The 22,225-nt window shown below is 36.7% G+C and overlaps 2 protein-coding genes across 6 annotated transcripts in view; one reads left to right on the forward strand and one right to left on the reverse strand.

The window, feature by feature from the left end:
* The window catches only part of TEN1 (TEN1 subunit of CST complex), a 30,694-nt gene extending 29,517 nt beyond the window's left edge, over positions 1–1,177 (reverse strand). For 2 of the 3 annotated variants that reach the window (XM_074224531.1, XM_074224530.1), the window contains exon 1: positions 1,025–1,177. The gene's annotated coding sequence lies outside the window, so the exon portion shown is untranslated. The remainder of the gene's footprint in view (positions 1–1,024) is intronic. The other variant, XM_074224529.1, reaches the window with a different exon arrangement.
* Positions 1,178–1,374: 197 nt separating this feature from the next.
* The window catches only part of ACOX1 (acyl-CoA oxidase 1), a 46,593-nt gene continuing 25,742 nt past the window's right edge, over positions 1,375–22,225 (forward strand). The window contains exons 1-3 of one of the 3 annotated variants that reach the window (XM_074224537.1): positions 1,375–1,510; positions 1,838–1,997; positions 7,401–7,561. In XM_074224537.1, coding sequence (XP_074080638.1) covers positions 1,402–1,510; positions 1,838–1,997; positions 7,401–7,561 — 430 coding nt within the window. In that variant the 5' untranslated portion in view covers positions 1,375–1,401. Of the gene's footprint in view, positions 1,511–1,837; positions 1,998–7,400; positions 7,562–20,041; positions 20,203–22,225 lie in introns of those variants that run through there. The other 2 variants (XM_074224538.1, XM_074224539.1) reach the window with 2 other exon arrangements.

A 22,225-nucleotide genomic window follows, 5' to 3' on the forward strand; every position in this document is an offset into this window, starting at 1 on the left:
AAGTATCTGAGGTCAAATTTGAACTCAGGTCATTGTGATTCTAGGGCTCCATATTTTCCTTTTGCAAGATGAGGGCATAGTGGTCATCCAGTGGCATCAAACTCAAATATAAATGAAGTCACTAAACAATACATATGGATCCCTGCAGAGGAATAACTGATTTGGAAAATAATACAATTATCTTTCATTGTGTTTCTACTTTGGTCCATATTTCTCGATTCCATTTTAACTTGGTCCCTTCAGCACTGAGAGGCCGGGTCTGTGTTGCCGCCTGGGTTAAGAGTTGTCAACTCCTCTCATTTACAGGTGGGACCCAGGGAAGTTAGTGTCATACAGAGGATAACAGAAGCAGCACTGAGATTTGAACCCAACACTTACTTCAAATGAAGCATTCTTTCCATTGAACCAACCTTTTGTCTAATGTCTAAATGTCTAATGTCTAACAGTCTTCAAGAATTATTTATTGGGGCGGCTAGGTGGCACTGACCCTGGAATCAGGAGTACCTGAGTTCAAATCTGACCTCCGACACTTAGTAATGACCCAGCTGTGTGGCCTTGGGCAAGTCACTTAACCCACTGCCTTGCAAAAACTAATAAAAAAAAAAAAGAATTCTTTCTTAAGGCTTCCTAAGTCCTGGGAATAAAAGGGAAGGCAGAAGCCTCCCTGCCTTCAACGTGCTCCCATTCTAAGGCGGTGGCCAAGATGCAAACGTCGTTGAAGGAACGTGGGGTGCACGGGAGGGAAGGCCCCGGATGGCAGAGCGTGCTGCGAAGCCCGAGTCACGCGACGGGAGCATTCATCCTTCTGCCACCCGGGAAATTCATTCACTCTTTTAAAATAAAATGGCTCTTGGCCAGGGCAAAGGCCGGCCGCGGGCCGCCGGGCCCCAGGCTGCCCTCCGCCCGGCCGGACTTCCGGGGACGCGCGTGTCCGGGCACTTCCGGGCGCAGGGGCGGGGCGCCGGGCGCCTCGCGTCCCCCTCCCGCCCCCCACCCCCGCCCCCACCCGCATCCCCTCACCAACCTTGGCGGAGTCCTCAGTCGCGGCCTTCCGGGGTGGGGGAAGGGAAAGGGAACTAGTCCCCCTTCCCGGGGGACCACGTGGGATGGGCTCCAAAGCGGGCGGGGGCGCCCCTCGCCCCTCGTCCCGCCCCGGCCCGGCTGCCAGCCCCGGAGCCCCAGCGCCGAGGCCCGGCCCCCGCCGCCCCGCCGCCCCGCCCAGCGCCTGGCGCGGCTCCGGCCCTCCGGGGGTCGGGGGCGCCGGGCCGCGGTCACGTGCCCCGGGCGAGGGCGGGCGCGGGGTGGCACCGCCCGGGGAGGGGCCGGGCCCGCCCTCCCGAGCCGAGGAAAGGCCATCGCCGCCCGCCGAAGCCGGGACTGACCGCCATCGCCGCCCGCATCATGAACCCGGACTTGCGCAGGGAGCGGGACGCCGCCAGCTTCGATGCGGAGAGGCTCACGCACATCCTGGATGGGGGCCCCGAGAGGACCCGGCGCCGCCGGGAGATCGGTGAGAGCGGCGGGAGGGCCCCGGGGGGCCTGCCCCCGGCTGCCCGCGCCCAGGGCATCAGGTGGGCGTGGGGTCGGTCGGTGCCCCCCATGCCCCCGGGGCCGCTGAGGGCTCTGTGCCCTGCCCCCACCCCCCGGGAGCCTCCACGCACTCCTTTGTGGATCGTCTCCCGTTCATCCTTCTTCTCCCTTAAACTAACCTCCTTGCGAGCCTGAACTTGTCTCTTGCTTCTCCTTTATTCCCTTATAAACGCCTCTTTCTGGGAGACCTCTCGGGGAGAGAGTAATGGATTTCAGAATTTTGTGTCTCTTCCCTTCCCCCTCCCAGAGAACATGATTCTGAACGACCCGGACTTCAGGCACGAAGACCTGAATTTCCTTTCCCGAAGCCAGCGTTATGAGATAGCTGTCAGAAAGAGTGCCACCATGGTGAAGAAGATGCGAGATTTTGCCATTGCTGACCCCGAGGAGATCGTGTGGTTTAAAAGGTAAGTTCCAGTGGGAGAGGCCCAAGAGGTTCCACTGCCCTTGGCATCTAGCTCTAGATCTCCTACGTCAGGGTCAAAGTGTTTGTGGATGTGTCTTTCTAATCCTTAATCTTGTAGATCAGGGATTATAACCATGTTGGGTGGCATAGCTTTTGGTAATACCAGAACAAAGTTTTTGAAAGCAAAAATCAAATGCATAAGGACTAAAAAGGAACCCAGTTCTGATGGAGTTATTTAGCAAAATATTTTTTTGAAAAATTCATATACTCCGGGTTAAAAAACCCTGTTCTATATAGATTAATGTTAAGTAATGTTAAAAGATAACCAATAATCTGCTGCATCAAATGATGTAATGAATAGATCTAAGGGCAGAACTAAAATTTTTTGCCTAACTTCACATTATATTGTTTTTTCAAAGGCATAATTACATGAGACAATGTGGGACAACCCAAGTTAGAGACCTAAGTGCCTCTGACACTCAGCTATCTGTGACAAATTGACAAATCATTTAAAGTTCAGGGGCCTTATCTTCGTTTTTTTAAGGAAGAGGTGGTTGGATTATTAATTCTGCAGCTCCCTTCCATCTTTGAACTTTTTGAAAAATTATCAGTTGGTAGACACTTTTCAATTCTTAGTCTCAGGTATCCATTAGTTAAGAGATTTAAGCCCTCCAAAAAGACCTCCTCTGCCTTGAAAATTTTGGGGGGATTTCTTACAGTGAACCCCAAAACAAGAACATTCTTAAAAAACTGAAATTTGAAATTTTTATATCTTTTTATTTGCATAATTCATGTGGCCTGAGAAAGACGATGACAGAGAGAACTGATAGCTGAAAAACTTTTTATGGGAGCAGAATGGAGAATCTATGATAATAGAAATTTAGAGTTGAAGGAGACCTTGGGGATCATTTCATTCAATTCTCTTATTGACAAATGAAAAACCAGGGCAAGAAAGATCAAGTAACTTACCCCAAATCAAGTATAGTTTATCTAGGATGATAAATCAGAGTCACATAAAATTCATGGAAGCAGGAGCTTGCATAAAGTGTAGACCACATATGCCAGACACTTCCTAAGATGACCATTCTGATCCTCCCCTGAGAGGAAAAGGAAATACCAGCAGCAGCAAACCTTCTCCTAAAATGTGCTTACATACCTAGGCACACTCAATCACTGCTCATTGCATAAATACATAAAGCAGATCTGCTGAATTCCACATGACTGCCCTTTCTACCACATTACACTCCACTTTGAAGACATTCTAGAGAAACCATAACAATTTCGATCATGTCAGTTTCTTCCCAGCAGAAAATAATTAAGTTTTAATAGTAAAATCTTATGCATTTATATACCTTTAGCAGGATTTAAGCAAAAAAATAAATTACGTATTGAAATCCTTTCATCTATATCTGGTTTGAGATATGTCAGAAGTCATGCTATTTTAAAACTATTCAACATTTAAAGTGGCCAGAAAATTAAAAATGAGAAAATAGGAATTCAATGGTTTAATCTCAAATATACTTCATTAAGTATTATTTTAACAGATTACCTTGCAGTTTTATTAGATGGTGAAATAATTTATAATTTAGAAGTGATTTGAAATTCTAATTAACTCATTTCCTGTGAATTTTCCATCAAAAACTCCATCTTGGGGGCGGCTAGGTGGTAAGTGGATAGAGCACTGGCCCTGGAGTCAGGAATACCTGAGTTCAAATCCAGCCTCAGACACTTAATAATTACCTAGCTGTGTGGCCTTGGACAAGCCACTTATAACCCCATTGCTTTGCAAAACAACTTCATCTTGTAGTTTTTATGATTTATAATGTAACATGCCTAACATTGTACAAAATAAATATTGAAGAAGATTAGATGTGAACTAGAAAATTATATTTTGCTTTTTAGTCAATTGTGATGATAAATTTTATAAAATATTAACTCCTTGCTTATCAGGTAATATTTTTAAATGGCAAATCAGGCACTTCTAGAGAGTCTGACATGTATTTTTTTTTAATTAAGCGATGAGATATCCAAATCAGCCTTGATGAAGATTCATTCTTCATAATTGTGAATATTATATAACCAGACTCAAGTGAGGGCATAATGAAATAGAACAAATGTTACCACATTTACCCCACAAAGATAATTTTCCTATGTGTCACGTTTTACTTTTTTCTAAAAAATCATCTTGGTGATATTGGACAGGGATTTGAATTTCATTTATGTTAGAAGAGATTGAAAATAAATTTTGTCAACTAAGTAATTCCATTCCTTAAAGATATTGAACAAATTAATTTCTGGTATTCTTTGTATATTTTTTCCTTGTGCATTGTGAATATTTGTAAAATATTTTCAAATGATCATGTTGAAGAATAAGGACTATTTGAACCATCATTTGAGAAAATAGACTATCATTTAGGGAACATTAGAAAAACAATTTCATTTTTTCTTAGAAAGTTTTCCTAGCAATCATTTCTACTATGCAAGAAAACTCACTAAACTAAAAACTCAGTTTTCTAGTTTGATATGTTTATATTTGTGTGATTGTAATTTTTCATTTTCCTCTTAAGTATAAATTGAACTTGGCTTTAAGTTTCATTTTAGAGTAGTAATGGAGAAGTACCAGTGGTTCTTTGGTTCTTAAATTGGAATTTTGAATAGTTAGCTATTTTCATTTTAGATGCCAGATCCCAAAGTAATATATTGAATTGTTTTATCTACTTTGTTCTTCATTAAGAATTGTGTTTGGGGGTGGCTAGGTGGTGCAGTGAATAGAGCACCGGCCTTGGAGTCAGGAGTACCTGGGTTCAAATCTGGTCTCAAACACTTAATAATTATCTAGCGGTGTGGCCTTGGGCAAGCCACTTCACCCCATTGCCTTGGAAAAAAGCTAGGAATTACTCAACTTTTTATCATTAGCTATTAAAATCCCTCTTATTTTTGAGATTGATTTATGAATTCATGTTCCCCAATGAAATTCTGTGCAGTTGGTGAAATTGACCAGTGGGGAAAAAAGACAGTGGATTTGGTATCAGAAGACGGTTTTTGTTACACCTAGAGTTCTAATTTATTGTGTAACCTTGGGAAAATAATTTTTAACTCTGTGCTTAGTTTCCACTAAATAGTGGGGATGGATTAGATGATCTCTAAGATCTCTTCCAACATTAAGGTTACATAATTCTAAGTTCTGCTGGTGTTAACCCAAATAACTTTGGCAATGAATTTAACTCTTTTTCTTCCTTCTTTCCTCCCCACAAATCAAGTTTGGCCTTTGTTGGTATTCAGGCATTTTGAATTAGTGCATTATAATGAGCAACTCATTTTATTATTTTGTTGACACAAAAACAAAATTCAGTTATTCACCTGTAACTTTTGGGTTAAATCCATTTAGATTATTGGGATTCAGGATATAGAATTAGTGTAGAAGTTTGTTGAAGTGAATGAGATTGTCATATTAATGAAATAGGAAAAGTAACTGAGGTAGTCTGGTAATGGGTTTGGAGTCAGAATTTGAATCATAACTTTGCTTCTCCTTGTATGACTTTAGGCAGGTATCTTAACTTACCTAGCTTGTTTCTTCAAAGAAACCTTTAAATCGAGAAGGTTAGAATTAGTCTATATTTCTTCCATTTCTAAATCATCCATGATCCTGTAAATCTGTACATTGCTTGACATGGAAAACTGAGGAAGACTGATGACATTTCATTTATTCCTATTACCTACTTTAAAAATGGGGATGATTTGATGCTTTCTGGTGAACAGTATAAACATCTGATCTCTTTTCCCTTTAATAAATCCTCAAAATAGGAATAATAATCATTCTTATTCCTTTATTCAAGAGACATTTTAAGGACTATTTCTTCGTTTTAATTCTTTAAGTGTATTAGAGATTGATACTATAATTATATTGTTTTTATTAGTAGCATTCTATAAATATCGAGTAACCCATTGTTTCTGTGTTCAGAACTGACTTTGAGGAGATAGTTAAGATGAATTAGATTGTGATTCAGTTTCCAGTAGACATAAGTAGTCCTGTTTGTATTTAATGCCAAGAGCACTGAGGAAAGACTTGAGATATTATCTGTACTATTTACTTAACTAAGAATTTTTGTATCCTATTACACTATGGCAATTAGATGGTGTAGTGGAGAGAACACAGCATCTGTAGTCAGGAAGACTCCTCTTCCTGAGTTCAAATCTGGCCTCAGACACACTCTGTGTGACTCTGGGAAAGTCACTTCACCCTATTTGCCTTAGTTTCTTCTTCTGTAAAATGAGCTTGGAGGAAAAAAATGGCAAATTCCAGTATCTTTGCCAAAAAAAACCCCAAAGTCACAAAGAATCAGCTACAACTGAATAGCAGCACTAACAACAAATATATTTTACCTGAGTATGTACCTTTTCTTATCACTGCCTTTGTGTTACCTAAACAAAGACTAAAAATAGTTGTTAGTCAAAAACAGATGAATACACTGGAAGCATTTTTTTTTAAATTATATAAATGTTTTATTTATTTTCTAATTTCATACCATGGTAGTTTCTACCAATAATTTTACTTTTTTTCAAGGTTTTTAGTTTTACAGTTTTTATTCCCTCTCTTCCCTCCCCCCTTCCCCCAACAGAAGGCAATCTGATATAGGCCTACATTTGCATCCATGATAAGTATAAATCGAAATTGAACTTGTGAGAGAAGAATCAGATCCAACAGGAAGAAAGAAAACATTAGAGAAAGCAAAATTATATAATATGTAAGACAGCTTTTAAAAATTGAAGATAATAAGCTTTGGTCTTCGTTTAAACTCCATAGTTTCTTCTCTGGATATAGATGGTATGCTCCATCACAAATTCCCTAAAATTGGCCCTATTATTGCACTGATGGAATGAACAAGTCCATCCCAGTTGATCATAACCCCATGTTGTTGTTAATGTTTATAATGTTCTTCTGGTACTGTTCATCTCACTCAGCCTCAATTCATGCAAATCTTACCAGGCTTTTCTGAAATCCTGTCCCTCATTTCTTATAGAACAATAGTGTTCTGGAAGGCTTTCTTTTGATCTTCTATGAAAATGCTTTTTTTTTTCCAATTGCTGTCATAGGAAGGATTTACTTTTAGGAACTAATCAAAAGCAGTTTTAAGAGGAAATCTTATTCTAAATTATTAACTAAGCTAAGAGCAGAACTACCAGAGAATGGAGTTTAAAATGAAGATTCATCAGGTTGTAAACAGTGAATGTGTTTTGAATGGAAACTATTGTTACTAAATTTGAAAGATGAAAGGTAAAACTTCCATGACATTCTTTTCAGGGGTGAGAACTATTTGGAAAGGAGGTTGGTATGTAGGGGAAAAAAATCTTTTCAGGCAGTTAATAGAGTAAGGCTGAGATCCTTTTCTTTTCTCTCCTGTAGACTACATATGATCAATTTTGTGGAACCAGTTGGCCTCAATTACTCCATGTTTATCCCCACCTTGCTGAATCAGGGCACCACTGCTCAGCAACAGAAATGGCTGCCTCCAACCAAAGGACTCCAGATAATTGGCACCTACGCCCAGACCGAGATGGGGCACGGTTAGTCTTTATCCAGAGATCAGTGAGTGAAGCTATCAAAGGACTCTAGCCAATTGTGACTCTTGGCATTGTCCCCTTTGAAAACTAGACCTTGTTTTTTGTTTTTGCAAGGCAGTGGGTTAAATGATTTGCCCAAGGTCACACAACTAAGTCATTATTAAATCTCTGAGGCTGGATTTGAACTCAGGTTCTCCTGACTTCAGGGTCGGTACTCTATTCCTCTGTGCCACCCAGCTGCCCCCCAAAACCAGACTTTAAAAATACACTTTAATCTTTTCTCTCGTATCTTGTCCATCTGTGGTAATTTGACAAATATTCTTCAGTTTTATTTTATGAACTGGTTTGCAGAGTTGTTTGTAAGAATGAGTGCTGATAAGGGTGGTGAAATTTCTGCTTTATGTGAGGTCAAATCCTGGTTTCATTCCTGTACTTCTCCTTCTCCTCCTCCCTTCTCCCCCCCTCCCACCCCATTCAGTGCCTTAACAGCTTTGTTTAGTATTCTTTACTCAGGAGAACTACTTTTTATTATGCCAGGGAGGTAAGGATTGAATAGGATGTAGGCTACTAATAATGAAAACCCTCCTTATAATATTTGACCTCAAAGAGAGTTAAGAGACAATCAGGAAGTATATATTAAGCTCTTAGTATGTGTCAGGCACTGTGCCAAAGCTGGAAATAGGAAAAGAAAAAGAAGATAGTCCTTACCTTCAAGGAATTTATATTCTAATGAGGACAATATAAACATGAGTATATATACACAGTAAATACAAGATAACACTGTAGGGGAAGCCACTAGGACCAAGAAAGGTTTCATGCAAAAGTTGGTGCTCCAGCTGAATCTTGAAGGAAATGAGGGATTCCTGGAGTTGGAGGTCTGCTGGTGGCATTCCAGATATGGGGGACAGCCAGCTCAGAGGCACAGAGATTGGAAATGGAGTCTTATCTATGAGAATTAGCAAGTAAGCTAGTCTAGCTGGATCGTGGGAATTGTGGAGCAGAGGAATATCTAAGTAAACCAGAAAGTTAGGAAGGAGCAAAGGTGTGAAGGGGTTTGTTTTGTTTTTTTAGGTTTTTACAAGGCAAATGGGGTTAAGTGGCTTGCCCAAGGCCACACAGCTAGGTAATTATTAAGTGTCTGAGGCTGGATTTGAATTTAGGCACTCCAGGGGCCGGTGCTCTATCCTCTGCGCCACCTAGCCACCCTGTGAAGAGTTTTAAATGCCAAATAGGAGTTTATATCTGATAGGTAATAGTCATCCCCAGGAGTTTTTACTGACTAGGAGGTAGAGAGCTGTTACATAGCAAAGCTGCACTTTAGGAAAATCACTTTGTCATCATTCTGGAGGATGAAATAGAAAAGTGAAAGATTTGAGGCAATGGCACTAAGAGGCTGTTTCAGTTGTCTTGGTGAATGAGAGGCTGTGACTGTGAGAGTCGTGGCATGTTTTGGAGATAGAAGGAAGATTTGGCAGCTGGTTGGTGTGGTGAGAGGAGTCAAGGTTGACACCAAGGTTGTGAACTTGAGTGACCAGGACAGTAAGAGGAATTCATAAAAGGGGCAGTTTTGGGAAGAAGATAGTGAGTTAGGGTTTCTTTTGGGTTTTTTGAACATTCAAAACTAGACCTCATTCTTTTTCTCCCAGAACTTATCCCATTTCTGAATTTCCTTTTTATCTTTCAAGAGCATACATTAAGACAGATAATGGGTAGGTGTTAATTGTTAAACACTTTCTTCTCATTCAGACTTGATTTCAGGATAATAGTATATCTATTAACATGTTTACCATAGCCTTTTCCTTGATATCTGTTTTCTTTAGGTCTCACCTAGAGAAAACCAAGGTATCTATAGGTATTGCCTATATCCATAGTTTCCTTGTGACCTCTGAAATGAATTTTGCATTTTTTTTCTCCCTTGGAATCCATTCATATTTCTCAAGTCCTAGGGACCTTTTATATTATTGGAGTAAGTTTGTATGAAATGATGGAACTGTTGAATGTGATTTTTTTGGAACCATGTGGTATCATCTGTGTACATCAAGTGACTTTTGTTTGACACCCTCTTTAATTTGGAAGCCTTTTTTAGTTTAGGAGTTGAAAATGACTTGGCAAAACCATGATTTTAAACTATTTCACTGAAAAGTACCATTCATTGTTTTCTATCACTTGTTCTTGATTATTGTGTTGTTGATAGGTTTTAGAGGAAAGATTTTCATGTGGATACCAAATATTCTAGCATTTTCATCACACTTGAGACTTTTTTACATATTTTCAATATGTGAGTATCAAACTTGAATCAGAAGTTTTCTGACTAAAAGCAGTATCAACTAAAGCACCATAAAGGTTAGGGTGCTTTTAGGTGACTTCGAGAATTGCCAGATTTGTTTTATACACTCCTTGGACTTTTGGCATACCATTTTTATTTTTACTCCATATATTGTTTTCTTGTGTTTCATTTTATTTTCAGTAATACAAACTGTCAGTTGTTGTTATTGTTCAGTTAATGTCCAACTCTTCATAACCCTGTGAACTCTAGCATACCAGGTGCTTCTCTCCTCCACTAGCTCCCACAGTCTGTCTAAGCACATGTTTGTTGCTTCCATGAGACTGTCTTATCCTTTGCATCCCCTTTTCCTTTCCTTTCAGTATTTTCTAACCTCAAAGTTTTTTCCCATGAGTCTGCATATCTTGGAGCGGCTTCTGAATGGTTTGTTTGTTTGTTTGTTTTTTTAGTTTTTGCAATGGGGTTAAGTGACTTGCCCAAGGCCAGACAACTAGGTCATTATTAAGTGTCTGAGGTCACATTTGAACTCAGGTACTCCTGACTCCAGGGCCGGTGCTCTATCCACTGCGTGAATGTTTTTAAAAAATAAAATTTTACAGATATGTAATACTTAACTGTATAATCTCGGGCAAGTCACTCAACCTTACTGCCTTGCAAAAAAAAACAAAAAATTAGTATTCACTAAAGTTTGTGCTATAAGTATAGTTGATCCAGTGTATACCATGGAAACAATATAAAGACTAACAGAATGCCTGTTTATTATGATATACTTGACCATAACCCTAGTGTTGATGTTTTTCTGTTTCCATTTTTTTACTCTTCTGAGTAGCATTGCTAGAAACATTGATGTACAGATTATAATTTTTTCCCTTCTGAATTGTTTCCTGGAATTATAATTTTATTGCTTTTGTTACATGTTGCTAGATTGCTATTAAGAAAAACTCAATCAGATTTTATAGTGCCACCTATATGTATACTAATTTTCTGACAACTTCATCATCACTGGACTTTAAAATCTTTTATTTGTCAATTTAGTTTTTGAATAATGCCAACTGAAAATTGTTTTAATTTAGCTTTCAATAATTAACTGGGCCACACATTTCTTCTCCGAGTCTTTGAAACTTACTTGTTTTGGCTATCTATTACAATCTAAATATTGACTTAATAGATTTGTTCCAGTCCTTTATTTATTTTGAATAGTAAGGTTCTGATACTTACATTCGGCATTTTCACATTCTATTGATCTTTTTCTTTTTCATCATGTAAGCTTTTGAAAGTATTTTATGTATTTAAACATATCTGTCTTGTCTCTGGTATCTTCTGGTTGTAAAATAGACATAAATTTTTCTGTTTCCATGACTAGAAAAAATAGATAATTCTGTTATAATAGCTTTTTTAAATGTTTAAGTCATTGAAGTTTGCTTTTATCGATATTTATTGATCCAAGTTAATTATTCTCATTCTTCTCTATACTGTTGTATTCCCAATTTTAGTTATGAAATATTTTGTTTTCCTACTCCAGGTTTTCATGTATTGAGTTCTTACAATTGACTGACATATTAATCTCATAGAGTAGATCTGATTAGGGGAAGATCCCAAAATGATTGGAAGAAATATCCCTGGGTGTGTGTATGGCAGTCAAGAAGACCGGGGTCACTATCTGTCCACATTGCTACTTCCTCATTCCTATAAAATCTCTATGAATATTATAAATATACATATGAAAGGTCTCCTTGAAAAGAGAACTGGCAGACCTTTGAAAATGGTATTTCTACAGTCAAGACAATATCTACTCACCTTATTTATTGTTTGTGGTGTTGTGGTACCTGAAAGAAAAACTCTGGAATAGTTTGATAGTCAAGAGACTTTTACCTTGCAAAATAAAGGAGATTCACACAAATAATTCAGATACAGGTCAATTAGTAAAATACAGAGATTATTCACATCCCCCTCAAAAAATCAGGAAAGTACTTTCTCTTTTCTGATTGACACCACCAAAGAAATATAGAAAAATAATTTACTTTAAAGATATCAGTGATATAGGTTAACAGACTATTAAATGCACCTAAGAAACATCTGCACAGATAGGATATAGGTGAATATGGTACAGATAATTACATTAAAGAAATGGAATAGGACAATAAAAGGGGGAGGGATTTCTTCAGATATAATACACCTTTGGTGTCCCCCACCTGTCACTCAACTTGCACCTGTATATCCAAGAAGATGTAGCATGCTTTATCAACTATATCCTGGTTAACCTTCTTGGAAGGCAAACTAAAACAGGTTCAAGGTAACTGATAGGCTTCTAACCTGTCAGTGAGTTAGGGGGATGTCTATCCCCAGCATGTGTCTATCCCCTGGTAAAATGGACAGATGAGAGCAGTTTGCCCCAAAGACCATTAAACAGGTACCAGAAACAGAGCTTTAGTCATAAACATCAGAGATGCTAAGGTCATCCACTGCATCCTGGGCTATTCAGTCTAATTTGACTTTTGTCTTGCCACTGGATTTTTATGATGATGGAAGAAAAAATGAGGCTGACTAGTTTGTATAACTCTGCCTTATTTAAACCCATTATACACTGTAATCAAGCTATTACTACTACCCTTGATACCACTGGTCTTCAAAATGAAGGACAATACGTTGCACTTAATTTGGGAACAGTAATAAAAGATGAAGTTACTTAGATTCAGAGCTGCTAAACTTTATTTCAGTTGTACATAAAAATGTATTTGATTTGTTAAAAGGGCAAAATGTAATCTTGAGGGCTCTGTTCTAACACAGTGTCTATCATGCATCCGCAGAGAGACTCTGAGATACCTCAGTTTGGCAAGTTGGTCATTGAAAGGAATTTTCAGCTTGGTCCAGTCTGTCTGCTTCTCCTGTATTTGTTGTATTTGGTGTCATTTCTGTTTTCTCTATAAGACTATCCAGCTCTGCAATGATAGCGTCTGAATGCTGATAATTCCACAATTCATGATGACAGTTAGATATTTATGACATTGTCAAGCCACTTAATGCCTGTTTCCTCAACTGTAAAATTGGGATGATGATAACAGTAATACCTTCTAGGTTTTTTTGAGGATTAAATGAGATTTACAGAACATTTTTAAGACATAATTTTATTCAAATTTATAATATTTCAGATTGTTTCTAGAATTAAATATTTTGTATATGTTATTTTAACTGGGAATTTTTAAGTGTGTTCCTCTTGCAAAAGTATTTTAACAGAATATAGAGTCCCAATTAGGAACCTCTGATTTACTATTTGGATTAAGTTTTTTTTTTTTCTTAGTATTCATGGTCAACTTCTGGCTTCAAAAAGAAAGACATGATTTTTTCAGTTACTTACCTATAGGGTGAGACTGCATTGCTACTGATTCAAAGTGACTAATATGACAAAAAAAAGGAAAATGTTGGATGTTGGAGGGAACATGGGAAAACTGGGACACTAATGCTCTTGGAGAGCACTAGAGAGCAATTAGCAACTATGCCCACCAGGTTATAAAACTGTGCATACACTTTGATCCAGCAGTATCACTGCTTGGTCTATATCCCAGTGACAAATCATTGAAAATAAATGTTTCAGGGGGCAACTAGGTGATGCAGTGGATAGAGCACCAGCCCTGGAATCAAGAGAACTTGAGTTCAAATCCAGCCTCAGTCACTTAATACCTAGCTGTGTGACCATGGGCATGTCACTTAATCCCATTGCCTTTGCAAAAGCAAATTTTTAAAAAAAGAAAATAACTGTTGCAAAATTACAAGAACAAGCTTGTCACAAAGATGGGAACCAAGAAAGATAGCTGTCACCATATCTTTGTAGAGGTGGAGGATCCAGAAGATGGGGAATATTGCATATATTATGAGATTTTTTTTTGTATTAACTGATTTTCCCCCTTGTTTTCCCTTAAAAACTTTGTTATGGGATTGTTCTCTAAGAGGGGAGAGGAAGGATGCAAGGAGAAATTTAGACCATGTTAAAACAAAAGAATCAATAAAAATTTATTTTTCAAAATATGTTATAAAACCAAAAAGAATGATAAAAAAAAATAGTTATTTATCACTTTTCTTCTAAGGAATGACTATGGATTTTATAGATATGTCAATTTTCTATAGATTTTGGATATTATACTTTAATGGAATTGTTTTGAATTATGAATTGTTGTTATTCATAAACAGTGTTCTTAATTCAACTATATTGTTTATATTACAAGACTTTTCATTTTACATAAATGAAGTTGGCTATCTTATACATTGAAATCTTTAATCCCTTGTCTGGTAAAACCTTTCATTCTGCTGTCTTTATGCTGTGTTTGCTGTGTTTTTTATTTTAATATATTTTTATTTATTTTGTTAAATCGTTCCCAATTACATGAAAAAACATTTTAACATTCATTTTTAAAAATTTTGAGAGCAGCTAGGTGGCGCAGTGGATAGAGCACCGGCCCTGGAGTTCAAATCCAGCCTCAGACACTTAATAATTACCTAGCTGTGTGGCCTTGGGCAAGCCACTTTAACCCCATTGCCTTGCAAAAAAAAAAAAATTAAAAAAAAATTTGAGTTCCAAATTTTCTTTCTCCCTTCCTTCACCCCTTGAGAAGACAAGCAGTAGGACATCAATTATACATATTAAGTCATGCAAAACAAATTTTCATGTCATGTTACAGATGAAGACACATAAAACTTTTTTATTTTAAAACATTCTTCCATTTGTAACTTATTATGATATTTGGAATAAGGTGTTTTCTTGGTTCTACTTCTGTGTGAATTGTAAGAATCGTTCCTATACTTCTTGGTTTTCATCTTATTGGTCATTCTTATAGTATAATAATATTCTATTCCATTCATGTACCATTAGTTTCATTAACCATTACCAAAGAGGTGACCAACCCCCCCCCCCCCAGTTTCTAGTTTTTTGGTCCTAAAGAAAGCACTACTATAAATATTTTGTGTTTATGGGTTCCTTTTTTTTTTTTAATCTCTCTGAAGTATAGATTTAGTAGTGGTATCTCTAGGTCAAAGGGTATACTCAGTTTAGTAAAATGTTTTGGGGGTTTATTTGCCACCTAGCTGCCCCAAGTTTAGAGACTTTGAGCACAATTCAAATTGTTTTTCAGAATAGATGTACCAATTCACAGTTCCATTAACAATGTGTCCAGTGTGCCTATTTCCTTTGCTTAAGTGTTTGTTCATTCTCCTTTTTTGTCATATTTGCCAATTTAATGAGTGAGATGGAATTTCAGTGTTGTTTTAATTTACATGTCTAATTATTAGTGATTTGTAGCATATTTATATGGTGGTTAATTGCTTGGATTTCTTCCTTGGAAAGTTGCTTGTTCATAAAACTCTGTTGGATCATGGTTCTTGTTCTTTGACATCTAAATCAGTTTCTTGAATATAAATAAGGTCTTTATAAAAGAAACTTGTTAAAAATATTTAGGTTCCAGACACATGATTATTTCATCTTTTTTTTTTTACATTTATGGTGTTCATTTCATTGGAGTTTTGATGTCTGTCAGAGTTGTTATTCTTTACAATGTTAAATTACAAATGAATAAATATTCTGACTATAAAATTCCATACTTTGTAAATAGTATCTTCAATTAATTTGAATAAGGAAAAAATTGTAATCAGACAACAGAATAACTTTTTACAATTATAGATATTCAAATTAAATAAAACTTAAAAGCTTTACTAAAACAGAAAATCTTTAAGTCATTTCCCAGTAGACAAATGGCTTAAAGGATATGAACAGTTTGTAAAAGAAGAATTACAAACTATCAGTAACTCACCAAGAAAAGAATGTTTGAAAAACACTAGTAATTAGGAATTTGAATTAAACACCATTGGGAGTCATCAAACTTAGCAAATAGTCTAAAAGATGGGAAAACTTGGTGTAAAATGGTTTTGGGAAGATAACCTTACTAAATCCCAATTGTAGACCTATGAATGTTTCCAGACATTTTAGAACATAATTTGGAATTATGTAATGAAAGTTACCAAATTTTTCTCGTTGATTTCACTATTTGGGACTCTATTCCATGAAGGTGATTGATGGAAAAAGACATTTACAGAAGCATTTATAGCACATTATTTGTGGTCATAAGAAGCTGGAAACAAGTTCCCAAAGATAAGGAAAATTTTGAACACCTTGTATAGTACTCAAAGTGTAGTTTAATACTGTGAGGAATGACAAATAATAAGAAATCAGCAAAACATGGGAATATATTCATGAAGTAATGGTAGGTGAAGAAAAGGCCAAAAGAAAAATATTTTCAGTGACCTTGAAGCTGTAAATTAAGTCAGGGTAGAGATACATACAGCAAAAGTCAGGTCAAAAGCAAAGTTTCATATTACTACCATATTGGAAAATGTGTCCTAACAAAATCTATCAACAAATTAAAGATAAGTTGATGGCCTACTGCTTCTTTATTAATGTTGACCTTTTTGTTTAAATACTTTAAATACAGATTCTCTAGGATTTAGACCTAAAGACCATTTGAGCCACCTTATTTCCAGTTGCCTACTAACTATATATTGGGGAGTTAGGAAGGTAAAGAAAGGATCATTAACTTTTGAGCCATCTTCACATTGTAGCAAGGAGCTAACTTGTCTTTGGAGGGGATTTGTACTTTATTTTGCAAAGGTCTTCTGGTTCATTTTTTTCCCCCCAGGATTTTGATGTAATCATTTGTTTTTGTTGTTGTTTTGCACTTAGGAGTTTGAATACCATGACAAAATAAAACTGAAGTATAATTTTGAAAGAGCATTTAAAGGATAATCAATTTAAAAAACTGGTCATCATAAGTGATGCAATGGATAGAGTGCCAGACTTAGAGTTAGGAACACTCATCTGTCTAACTTTCCTCCCTTACTGTAGTGTGACTATGGGCAAGTCAAGTCACTTCGCCCTGTTTACCTCAGTTTCCTCATCTGTAAAATGAACTGGAGAAGGAAATGGCAATATCTCTGCCAGTAAAACCCCAATTGGGGTTACATGACTAAGAAATGACTACAAAAAAAAATTAAAACTGTAGGATGAGTTCATTACAAGGTCTCATGACTTTTCTACAATGATTTCCATCAGTATGAAATTAATGTTTCTGAATAAAAACTTTTTCCAGGCCACAATGAATAAATCTCCTTTTGTGCCAAAAATTTTCTACTCAGAAAATTCTACAGTTTTTTTGGGATTCTGAGATTGATATTTAAGAGTTATACAGTATCTTTTGATGTTGTTTTTGTGAACAATAATCATGGATAACAAAAAAACAATAATTGTAGATAATAATTCATTTTTCTATTTATTTTGTTGTTTTAGTCTACATTAATTTATACAAGTTTTCCAATGTTTCCCTGAATTCCTTATGCTTGTTACCTGCCTAGGTTGTTCATAAAGTTTCTTTCTACCTTTGGCATTCAATTCCAAGTACCTGTTTTTTGTGGGGTTTTTTAGGTTTTTGCAAGGCAAATGGGGTTAAGTGGCTTGCCCAAGGCCACACAGCTAGGTAATTATTGTGTTTGAGATAGGATTTGAACCCAGGTACTCCTGACTCCGGGGCCAGTGCTTTATCCACTGCGCCACCTAGCCGCCCCTTGAGTACCTGTTTTTAAAGACTGAGCATGCATCTTTTTTCCTTTTGCTTGAACCTATATTCTTTTAAATATTTTTTTAAAGCTTATCAAATGCAATTATAAGCCACAGCTCAGAATGAATGAAGTTGAAACATACAACTTATATTCTCCTGCCAGAAAGATAGTGCACTGTAGAAAGCAGCATATTTTTGAACATTGTTTTTGCAGCACATTTGGATTTTTGTCATAATAACTGTCCCTGTAATGTGAAATAGTTATCTTGACAAAAGTAGTTCCCCTTTTAACAACTTTGTATTTTTCTTTATATATTTTAATTTATAAAAGTCAGAATGCAAGCTTCTTGCAGCTGTTAAATTATTTTTGTCTTTGTGCCTACAGCCCTTAGGCACAGTGGCTGGCACAGAGTATATTTGGTATGTTATTTATTGATTAGGTGGTAATCCTAGATCCAGCTACTGGTATGAGTTAAAGGAAGCTATTTAACCTCATTTTTCTTGTCTGTCAAGTGAGTCACTGGATTAGGTGATCTCTTAAAATATCTTTCTTAAAGAGAACTCTGTAGGGCTCTTTAAATAGGGACTGTGGGGAGAAGTTGGGCTTGGTTTATTTGTTTGTTTGCCTAGCCCTCCAATCAGAATGGCAGAGGCTACTGAGGGTCCAAATGAGGTGTACATACCCAAATTGATGAAATCTCTATAATGATGAGTTTTCTAAGTGTACAGATGGGATGGGAGAGAAATGTTGGTGATGGAGTTAAAGCTATGTGAAACCAAAATGTGGTAAAGATGTGTAAAAGAGTTGGTGGCCGGGTGTCTGAGCCCTCTTTAAAACTTTAGAAGGAATTTTTTATTGTTGTTTAATTCCTATTGGATTGTTGTTTCCTAATGTATAGTGTAGAGAACTAGGGCAGGAGTGTGAATCCGAGATCCAGGACATGTCTTAGCTGGCACCTGTTTTTGTGTGATACATGCTCAAAGATGGCTCCATTACAGTTCTCCACGAACCCTGAAGATTTATGCAATGCTAGATAAGAGACCCAGAGATGGAGGGAGTATCCAACTTGGAAAGAAAATATGCTTGAAAATATTATACACAGTTATTCAGGTGCAAAGACCAATACTGAGTTAGATGAAACAAATCCTGTACCCAAGACATGCCCAGAGGTCTGTGACTATATCAAAAGGTACTATTCTCACAAGCTTGCATTTTTGATTACATACTTTTGGGGTTTTTTTATCTTTAAATATTCTGACTCCCTGGACAATAAACAGAATGCTCTCTTGCATTGCCTGCCTGTGTCTTTTCTCTGTAGCTTCTCACCAAAGCAGTTGGGGGGCACAGGTCACCCCCTGCATAAAGCTTTGAAATAGTTAGAATTGGAAAATTTTTAAATTTTTTTTTGCAAGGCAATGTGACTTTGTCCAGGATCACACAGCTAGTAAGTATCTAGTGTCTGAAACCAGATTTGAACTTAGGTTCTCTTGACTCCAGGACCAGTGCTCTATTCACTGTACCACTTAGCTGTCCTGAAATGGAAAACTTTTTTAAAATCAGTATTAAACATTTTTCAGAATGGCATAATAAAGGTTTCACAAAGATAAATTCATAACTACAAATGGCAAAATGCCCCCAAAAAATTTTTTAAAAATACAGGAGCATTCAGACTCAATAACCACTTGCATTATGGGGTTGTGCTGATGGAATTCATTCCAACTGTAAGGACCTGTCAAAATCTTCCATAGCATTCTCAGATTACTAGAAATTTTTAATGAAAAACAAATGTCAGAAAATTTGTTTGGAATTAACTTAATATAATCACAAATGAAGACTTTTCATTTTCTCTTTAAATGTATTTATCATTTTCTTTATTGGATCTAACTTTGATTTAATGAATAAATGATTGGGATGAAGAGCACTGTCTGTTTCTGTGTTAGCTCAGAAGAGAATAATTACATCTTTATGAAAAAATGTGGTAGGGTGTTGGGTTTTCTTGGTTTGGGGGTTTTTTGTTTGTTTTTTGTTTTTTAATTTAATTGTGACAGCGATCTGTCCTGGGACTTTTATGTTCAAACTTTTAAAAAGATACTAGGCTAGAAAAGCTGGTCTAAAAATGGCTTTCTTCGTAGGAGTGACTTCTTTTGTTCACTAGTTGGGACAAAGACCAGAATAGCTGCCTGACATGGCAGTGCCATTAAAGGTTCCATATAGGTTTCCAAACCCTCTCCTTCGACTCTCTGTTCCATGTAAAGTAACATGGAATTGATTCCTTAAAATTTTTATTTAATTTAAGGATCTTTCTTACTTGATACATGAGATGATTTTCTGTGAGTAGTCATTGATCCCAAAGAAAGTAATTTTGTAGTTCATATTTAAGAAGCCTTAGAAAGTATGTATTTTATAAGCTTATAAAAAGAAAAATAACCTAAATTTCTAAATTGATAGAAATGTACAGTGCTCCAAATCTCTACTAAAATTTACACACTTGATTCTTACTTACAAAAGATCTTTTTTGTCTCCTTCCTTTAATTTGTCTTCCCAAATTGATGAATCTTTTGCATCTGATGATCCTCATGCCCATCATTGGCATGCCTTCACAGCTTTGTACATCGTGGGCGTCCTGAGCCTCTGGACCTTCACTTGGGCATGTTTTTGCCCACATTACTTCACCAGGCAACCCAGGAGCAGCAGGAACGTTTCTTCATGCCAGCCTGGAACCTGGAGATTATTGGCACTTATGCCCAGACAGAAATGGGCCATGGTATGGTACATTTGGTGTATCCTCTGGGGTGATTGGGCTTCTTGTATGGAAGACTTCTTATACATACAAGGGAAAAAGAACTTCGAGGTCCAACACTTTCATATGCATTATCTTGACATAGAATTGAACCTTTTTCAATATTAATAGCTATGATCTCATAAATCATCTAACTACACATTTCTGTCATGGTTGTCTGGTTGCCTTCCTTATGATAAAGGGAATAAAATCATTCCTTAGGATTTGTAAAGATTTATAAGTCCATTGAATCTTATTGTTTGGACTTTTCATTAGACTCATCTTTCTGTCACCACATTTGTCATTTTTGTTACTTGAACTTTGACCTTGTAATCATCTCTAGTATAAGTAATTAATGTGATAGTATACATTGACTTACCTAATGAACTTACTTTAGAACAGGCATTCATGACAAATAGAAGTCAAATATCTAGGTTAAATTACTGAAAGTATAGGATCATACATTTAAAGCTAGAAAGAACCTTAAAGTCCTTAGAGGAACCTGAGGCCCAGAGAGATTGTGATTTGACCAAACCCACTGCTAATAAGAGGCAAATTTGCCAAGTCTTCTAACTCCAAAACCAGTGTTATTTTCACTGTTGTAATGCCTGCAGAACAGATCCAAATCATTTACCTTTTAGGAAGTGAAACAACTTTTATTCTATGATTGAATGGATGGAGATTGCTAGGCCAAAAGACAATACATGAGTTGACATTCCAATTAAATTAGCTCTCACATTCTGCACTGATGTTATCTTTTTCTGTTCTTTTCTTCATTAAATATAAGCATCATTCTTAATACCTCTTTTCAACCTTGATATTAGCAGCTACCATCACTTATTACAACTTCCATTCTTCACATTTCAGAAAAGTATTTGTAGTTTGGGCTATGTGTGTATTCATAGTCTTTCCCCCCCCCCCTTCCACTCAAAGGAATCTCTATTTCTTTTTCATTCAAGAGCAGCTTAATTCTAGAACCTTAGAGACCAAGTTCTATATGATTACACAATAGAACACTGTCCATTTATTTGATCATGTCCTGTCATTGCCTCTTTTGATTTATTTATTAGGCATTTTCTTACTTTTCCTTTGAAGAGTGCTTCCAGGTTGTTTGTCTGTATCTTTTAAAGAAAGAAAAGAAAAAAGATGATGGAAGTAAAAGTACTTGTTTTTCAGTAAAAAAAAAAATAGCAACTGCTAATTACATGTTTTGCATGCCTTGAATAAAGGTAGTCCATACCTAGAGTTCAGGCATTAGTTTTCAGCTGAGGAATTTCCAAATGTTTTCCTTGAAACTCTTTTTAATATTTATTGTGGCTTGGGAATATATAAGTCCATTTTTTTTTATTCTTTAGATTTTTCAAGGCAATGGGGTTAAGTGGCTTGCCCAAGGCCACATGGCTAGGTAATTATTAAGTGTCTGAGGCCAGATTTGAACTCAGGTACACCTGACTCCAAGGCCAGTGTTCTATCCACTGCGCCACCTAGCCACCCCAATATAAGTCCTTTTTAATATAGTAAAAATAATTCTCAAGAATAAAAAAATTACAATTTTTTAAAGACCTCTTATGTAATATTAGTAATTTCTAAGTTTGTTCATCTAACTTTCAGGCACTGTCTACCACCTAGATATGCTATTGTTCCCAAAAAATTATAGGGTGAGCATTAACCTTAAAATGCAATTATATTTACTCATAGTTGAAATGCTACCTCTTTATTTCTCTAAAGAAGTGGCCAATCTAAAAGGCAGGCTCATTCTTAGACGCAACTGCCTGGTCTATGAATGCCTAGCATTGAAAGCTTATAAAGAAGATACTTAATTCACTATTTTGTTTTCAGGAATTCAAAAGGAAATTTGTGTAGGATCCCTTCCTTCTCAGTTTAGGCATTTTAAGCTCCCCCCTTTTATCCTAAAATAAAATCCTTTATTTACAATTTTGATATATCTTTTTCATTCAATCATTGAGCATTTATTGTTTCTCATTTGCTAAGTACTGGGCTAAGGGGA

This window comes from Macrotis lagotis, chromosome 2, assembly GCF_037893015.1.
Source record: "Macrotis lagotis isolate mMagLag1 chromosome 2, bilby.v1.9.chrom.fasta, whole genome shotgun sequence".
In the NCBI taxonomy this organism is placed as follows: Eukaryota; Metazoa; Chordata; class Mammalia; order Peramelemorphia; family Peramelidae; genus Macrotis; species Macrotis lagotis.